This window comes from Vulpes lagopus, chromosome X, assembly GCF_018345385.1.
Source record: "Vulpes lagopus strain Blue_001 chromosome X, ASM1834538v1, whole genome shotgun sequence".
Taxonomy (NCBI): domain Eukaryota; kingdom Metazoa; phylum Chordata; class Mammalia; order Carnivora; family Canidae; genus Vulpes; species Vulpes lagopus.
The window spans coordinates 110,568,241-110,575,850 of NC_054848.1; the positions used below are offsets into that span (position 1 = coordinate 110,568,241).

A 7,610-nucleotide genomic window follows, 5' to 3' on the forward strand; every position below is an offset into this window, starting at 1 on the left:
TCTATTGTTTTCATAAACCAAAGCAGAGAACTCTGTATGGTTACTGTTCCAAGGTTCCATGGATATCTGATGCATTCTTTTTTTTTTTTTTAATTTTTTTTATTTATTTATGATAGTCACAGAGAGATAGAGAGAGAGGCAGAGACACAGGCAGAGGGAGAAGCAGGCTCCATGCACCGGGAGCCCGACGTGGGACTCGATCCCGGGTCTCCAGGATCGTGCCCTGGGCCAAAGGCAGGCGCCAAACCGCTGCGCCACCCAGGGATCCCTCTGATGCATTCTTAATCATATCTAGAAGCAAGTAGTTTTAAGTCCATGATTGTTTTACCAGTATAATCAGTGGTTCCATATGCCTTTAGAGAATGTGGTTTTTTTTTTTTAAGATTTTATTTATTCATGAGAGACACAGAGAGAGAGAGGCAGAGACACAGGCAGAGGGAGAAGCAGGCTCCATGCAGGGAGCCTGACGTGGGTCTCGATCCTGGGACTCCAGGATCACGCCCTGAGCCAGGGGCAGATGCTCAACCGCTGAGCCACCCAGGTGTCCCGAGAATGTGGTTTCTTGATAATTTTAGCATTCATTGAGATTACTGCCTTGGCATTTTTTTCTCTTAATCGACCAGAATTAAAGAAATCAAATTTAAGTTGAACAGCATCAACCAGGAACCATTGATATAAAATAATACAATAGGAAGCTGACAGTTGTGCGAGTTTGGTTGTTGTAGGAATGCCTAGACTTTGGCTAGATGGAAACGTTTGTCTAGGACCCAGGTCATTTGAAATAAAATATTGAGATCAATCTAATTCTCATTTAAGGTAATATCCAGTTAAAATAATCTAAGAAGTATCATTGATGAGGATAAAAGCTAGAACATTGTAATATGGCTGAATTTAACAAGTCAGCAGAACTTACAGGTGGATTTGGAAGTTGGTATGAGCTAAGTGGTAGAAGAAAGAAGTGAATGGCAACATTGCCATGTAAATGGGTGTTACTTTTTTCTTTTTCAAATTAAGAATAGTCCCCAAAATTGACAAGCTGACTTTACATACAGTTTGAGTGAAAAGAATCTTCCTATTGTCAGACAATTCAGGTAAATTCATGTGTTCAGTATTATGAAGTGTGTGGCAATTTCCTTCTTTGCAGACATATTTAACCAGTGGCAGAAAGAAAAAAAAAAAAAGGAAAAGGGGCAGGGAGAAAAAGCAGCCCAGGTTGCTGAAATTTGTAGAGAATATTAGAAAACTGGTATTACATTTAAAAAGAGCCTTTTGTTTGTTTAAGATCTTTTAAGTTCAAAATGCAGAGAAGGCTCTTGAAACCACACATTTGGGTTACAGAGCTGCCGCCACCCGAATGCTAATAAAATCTCTGAGAGTGTGTATAGTCTCAAGGAGTGTGTGAACCATGTTTGTGCGATGGAATACATTGATCACTGAACTTTACATAGAGTTACCTTTTAACGGTCTTGATGCCAATGTGCTATGGTTGTTTGTCTAAGAATTCAGAGATAAATCGTGGTATGAACAGAGTGTATATGTTCTTGGGAGCCATAAAATCAAATAGAAAATAGACGAAAGGCTAAACGGTACATTTCATTAGCATGAACAATGAATATTGAGAAATTAAATATGATTCTAATTGTGCTCGAGACATCACACTTCCATCTTTCTTGCATGACTACGTAAAGCCAATGATATAATTAACCCATTTTTGCAAATACCTAGAATTGGCTCTTGATTAATTGGCAGTGGTGTGATGAGGGCCACAATGAGAAGAACATGGCACTTAGATAAGGAGGGGCTTCGCCACTGGCTTCTTGCCTGCCCTGGACCGGGGATCTCCCTGTCTTTGGGTGAGTGGTGCTTAGTCCTGTCAGGATAACCCTTGGGTTATTGGGGTGTGACAAGTCAGCCTAGAGCCCAGGCTGTGGAATCAGACCTGCTTTCAATCCTGTCCCTGCCAGTTAGCAGCTATGTGACTATGGGCATGCTTTTTAACCGTTTCAGACTTGACTTTCTAATCTGTAAAACGGGGTCAAAAATACCTGCATTATAGGATTGCTATGAGAGTATAAGAAACGCTTAGTACGGTGCCTGGCACATAGCAAGCGCTCAATAAATTGTTGCTATTATTATTATTATAAGAAACATTATAGAAATAAATACGATAGTTTACTCCTGTTTTTGCAAAATCTTATTACTTTGGTATTTATCTGATTTCCCTCAAAAAATAGTATGCATGATTGTTTTAAGAAGAGAGAAGGAATAAAAATCGATTTTCAGTATTTATTTTTGCTTGTGAAACAGACCTGAAACAGTAATTCCTCTGTCCCGATGTTACTCCTTGACCTGCAGCTTTATTATTTATATATGATTTATTTATAATGTAGGTATCATTGCATGGTATTTATTTATATAGTGGTTACTTTTAATGACTTTTTTTCTCATGGATGTATTCCTAGTCTCTAGAAAATAGTCCATCCACTTGGTTCCACTTCTGAGATAATTAACTCACACTGTGTTAATAGGAGCTAAAGATACAGCTATGTAGGACCTACTTTGCTTAAACCACCAAGTTATTAGCTTAGCTGCCTTTGAGGGAGAATTGGATATCCAAGTAATGCTGCTAGGTGAGCACAATTCCTCATAACTAGCTTCTGAACAGCTTTGTCATTCCGTGTATTCTGGTAGCATTCAAGAAGTTTAAAATCATGCTTTCCGAATGCTGAGTATTCATCATAATCCCAATGCTGGATCTGTTGAGCAACGGAGCTGTCACTGCCTTGTTTCTGGCCTCATTTACCACTTCACCTGGATGATTAGAGCGGCCTCATAACTCACATCCCGACCCTTTTACTGCTTTAACGGGGAGTCTTTGATGTCCTGGTATATATATATCTGGTAGTCTTCAGCGCTTTGCTTCTTGATGAACTTTCCTTGTGTACAGCTCTGATTGTGGTACTTCCTTGTTCAAAAAATCTTCAGTGGCTGCCCACTGTCTATATATTCCACTATTTAACCTTTAAATCACAGCCCAGTCCCAGTGTTCTGGAATTGGTTTTGTCTGCCAGTATACTCTTTCATACGTTTATGTGATAGTCTGTGACTTCCTCAGCCCTATCTGATTAAGCACTAAGAATCTTAGCCTATACCTCAGCCCTGATCTCTTAAGTTTGTCACTTAAGCTCTGGTGGGTAAGAACATAAATTAGACTTATTAGCTGGAGCCAGAGTGCCTGAGATGAGACTACAAAGCCGTAGTCTCCTTCTTCTTCTCCTCCAGCATTACAAACACCTAAACTTGGCTCCGGCTAATGAGAAGAACATGGGAAGTAGAGTGAGGGCTTTGCCCCTTCTTGTCTGTCCTGGGCTGAGGACTCCCTTTCTTTGGGTGAGTGGTGCTTAGTCCTGGAAGGATAACCTCAGTCTGTAAAAGTGACTTTCTTCTTTAATTTTCTTTTTAAGCTTCCAGCCTACCAAATTAGGGTATGTGAACCCTACCCACCCCTTACCTGGAGTCCTGGATGCTACCCATTTAATTTTGGCTCTGAATACAAATATCCTTGTCAGGGCCCTGAAATAATTAAGTAGAGATCTAAACTCCATCCTTAGGTTCTTGTTAGCCTCCTATCCTGAGCATCATCACATACATAGTATCTTTATTTACCACCAGGCTTCGAATTGCTCTACTCATTCTTTGGCATGTGGCTGCTAGCCTGGAATGTACTCACTATACTTACTATACCCTAGATTTGGCATAAGGAGCTGGCCCTGGCAAACTAAGGCCCCCGGTTCAAATCTGGCCCAACTGTTGTTTTTTTTTTTTTTAAATTAAGTATTATTGCAGCACAGCCATACCCACTCATTTATGTATTGTCTGTGGCTACACTTAATGACAGAGTTGAGTAGTTGCCATAGAAACCATATGGCCTTTAAAAACTTAAGTATTTACAGAAAACATTTGCTGACTCCTACCTAAAACCATGAAGTTCTCCATGCCTTGATACTACTTATTCTTTGGCAATTCATTGTTTCCATCCCATCTAACAAGATGGATCTAGAAAGCTAGCTCATTGGGACCATGAAAATAGATTCCAACCCATTCAAATGACTTGCTTTTACTTGAATTTCCCACTTCCTCTATGTCATCTTCCCAAAATGTCCTTTCTCTGTGTTTTTCTTTTTAGCGAAAGAGATGTCCTAGACATAAAGACTACTAGAGTAGCTTTATGATATGTCTTCAAATGTCATATCAGGTCCTAATATGAAAGTCTTTCAACATTGCCAGTTCTTTCAACATGACCTTCTAGCATCTCTAAGGTTAGGACTTTCAATTCTTTAGTGTCTCTAACATCAGGTTTCCTGAGCACCAGAGCTTCCAACATCTCCAATTGCCAGATCTTCTAAATGTTAAAATATGTCTTCCACTCTCTGGCCTGAAGCATCTCCAATGTGGGTTTTCTAATCTCCTCAATATCAGGGAAATTAAAAGCCTAGGTCTTCTACTTTCTCCAACAGTCAATCTTCAAGATCTAGGTTTTGTTTTTCTGGGTCCAGAGTTCTAAGTTCCATTTTTTCTATGTTCCCAATCCTCCAGTGAGTCCTATATGCAGGTCTTCTAGAGTCCACATGTCTCATGGTGTCCAAGTCCAGCTCTTATAATATCTTCTAGTGCTTACATCATTCAGTTCCTACAACCTTCAGTATCTCCTAAATTCTGGTTTTGTAGTATCTCATTATCACCATACCTCCACTGCCCAAGTGTTTCAATATCTCTAAGAACTTGGTCTTCTAGTGTTTAGGTGTTCCGACATCCCCAATGTCTGAATGACTAGGTCTTTTAAAATCCTGACATCTTAATGTCCAAGTTTCCTAATGTCTGGGGCTAACCAACACCCTTGACTTCCAGCATCATGAAAATTACAATTCCCAAATTCTATGTCTTAACATGAATGTGTCAATACCCAGGTTTTCCAAATGTTTCCCAATACCCAGGCCTTCCAATTTTAGGGTTTCTAATTGTCTAGATCTTCTATTATCTGTATCTTTCAATGTTTAGGGCTTCCAAAGTACAGGACTTACAATGTCTCTAGTATTCAGGGCTTCTGGTACCCATGAATTCCAACATTCAAGGTCTCCAAAGTCTCCAATGTCCAGAATAACCAATGTCCACAAAATCCAAGGCTTCCAATGTCTCCAACATCCTGTGCTTGCAATGTCTCCAATGTCCAGGGTTTCCAATGGCGCCAGTGTCAAAGTCTTCCAACAACTCCAGGTCTTCCAGCAACTCCAAGTCTTCCAACAAATTCCAAGTCTTCCAACAGCATCAAGGTCTTCCAGCTAATCCTAGTCTTCCAGAAAATTCACGTCTTCCAGATAATCCACGTCTTCCAGTAATTCTCGGTCTTCCACAAAATCCGTATCTTCCAGGAAAATCCACGTCTTCCAGAAAATCTACGTCTTCCAATGATTTCAAGGTCTTCCAGACAATCCACGTCTTCCAGCAATTTCAAGGTCTTCCAGCCAATCCACGTCTTCCAGAAAAAATTACGTCTTCCACCAAATCCAAGTCTTCCAATCAATTCAAGTCTTCCAGCTAATTTATGTCTTCCGGAAAAATCCAGGTCTTCCAGTCAGTTGATGTCTTCCGGAAAGAAATCCAGGTCTTCCACTCAGTCCACGTCTTCCAGAAAAATCTGTGTCTTCCACCAAATCCATATCTTCCGGAAAAATCCAGGTCTTCCAACCAATCCATGTCTTCCACCAAGCCAGTCTTCCAGTCAATCCACGTCTTCCAGACAAAATTTATGTCTTCCACTAAATAAATCCAGGTCTTCCAAAAAAGCCACGTCTTCCAGAAAATTTATGTCTTCCACTAAATCCAAGTCTTCCAACAAATATACGTCTTCCTAGAGATCCACGTCTTCCAGAAAATTCATGTCTTCCAGTAACCTCCAGGTCTTCCAGCAAATCGATGTCTTCCAAACAATCCAGGTCTTCCGGAAAATTCGGGTCTTCCTGAAAAATCCACGTCTTCCAGAAAAGCCATGTCTTCCAGGAAATCCATGTCTTCCAGTGACCTCCAGGTCTTCCAGAAAATCCATGTCTTCCATCAAATCCATGGCTTCCAGAAAATCCACGTCTTCCAGCAAAGCTGTGTGTCTTCCATCAAATACATGTCTTCCAGCCTAGCCACGTCTTCCAGAAAATCTGCGTCTTCCAGAAAATCCACGTCTTCCAACTAAGCCACGTCTTCCAGAAAATCCTTGTCTTCCTACATCTCCAGGGCTTCCAGCATCTCCAGGGCTTCCAGCATCTGCTCGTCTTCCAGCATCTCTGCGTCTTCCAGCATCTCTGCGTCTTCCTGCATCTCTGCGTCTTCCTGCATCTCCACGTCTTCCGGCATCTCTTCGTCTTCCAGCGTCTCCACGTCTTCCGACAACTACCCAGTCTTCCAACAGTGGGCTCAATATCCACGTCTTCCGACGCCTCCAGGGTACCGGCCTTCTAACATTCAGGTCTTCCGGTGTCTACGATATCCAGGTATTCTAACATGTTACATAGTCCAGGTCTTCTGACCTTTCCCCAGGTCCAGACCTTTTTAAAAGGAGTCTTCCCAAGTCCGAGCCTTTCCATGTTCAGATCTTTCCACAGACAGGTCTTCCAACACAAATAATCCTGCTTCCAGTAGAATTAGCCTCAAAAAATTTAAATAAGGCCATCCTTCTTATAGACCAGATTCTATGGATCCACCATATTGAAGCTTAATAGTATTTTTTCGCTGTTAGGAAATGTGTATTTATTCACAGCTTTTTAAGATAAGTGTTCATAAGACAGCTTCTGTAAAATAAGTACATTGAAGGGATTGCTGTGATAAATTTTGCTACTTGGCTAATGCTTAAAGTTTTTATATAGTCAACTATGGTTAGGTGCAAATTAAATTCTTATTTTAATAAGAAAAAATTCCTGTTTAGAGACTGTTATTTCAGTTAGAGTGAACATACAATGTATTTATCCATTTCTTATACCGCCAATTTTTTGTTTGATCTTAATGTGACTAGCTAATAATAATAATAATAATAATAATAATAATAATAATAATAACATTTGACATAGCATTTGCTACATCCAGGCACTGTTCTAATGCATCACTTCATTTAATTTTCACAAGAACCCATTGAGGTGGGTACTATCATCTCCGTTTTACAGATGAGGAAACTGACACACAGAGGGGAAGTAACTTGTTCAAAGGACACAACTAATAAATGATAGACCTAGCTAGCCTGTTGAACCCAGCTTAGCCTGTTGCCAGAGTCCATGATCCCAATCACTATGCTATAATCTCTGCTGTTGAAAGTCAAGTTGAGAATTATGGGATCCAAAGCTTGATTGCTCCTATTTTATGTGCAGACTATTATCAGATCTTATATACAAATGGTCTACTTCATGCTGCCACTATCAGAACCTATTTGTATTCACAGATCTCATTCCTCAACTAGCTACTATTATTCCCTTGCCCATGTATGTGGAACTAGGCACACTTTCTTTTTTTTTCAAGATTTTATTTATTTATTCATGAGACACACACACACACACACACGGAGGCAGAGA

The 7,610-nt window shown here is 40.2% G+C and overlaps 1 protein-coding gene across 1 annotated transcript; it reads right to left on the minus strand.

Moving 5' to 3' along the window:
• Positions 1-5,595: 5,595 nt before the first annotated feature.
• Positions 5,596-6,635, minus strand: CDR1 (cerebellar degeneration related protein 1). Its single transcript, XM_041740502.1, is given in 4 exon segments — positions 5,596-6,027; positions 6,029-6,150; positions 6,153-6,441; positions 6,579-6,635. Coding segments are annotated over 4 exon segments (900 nt in total).
• Positions 6,636-7,610: the final 975 nt, after the last annotated feature.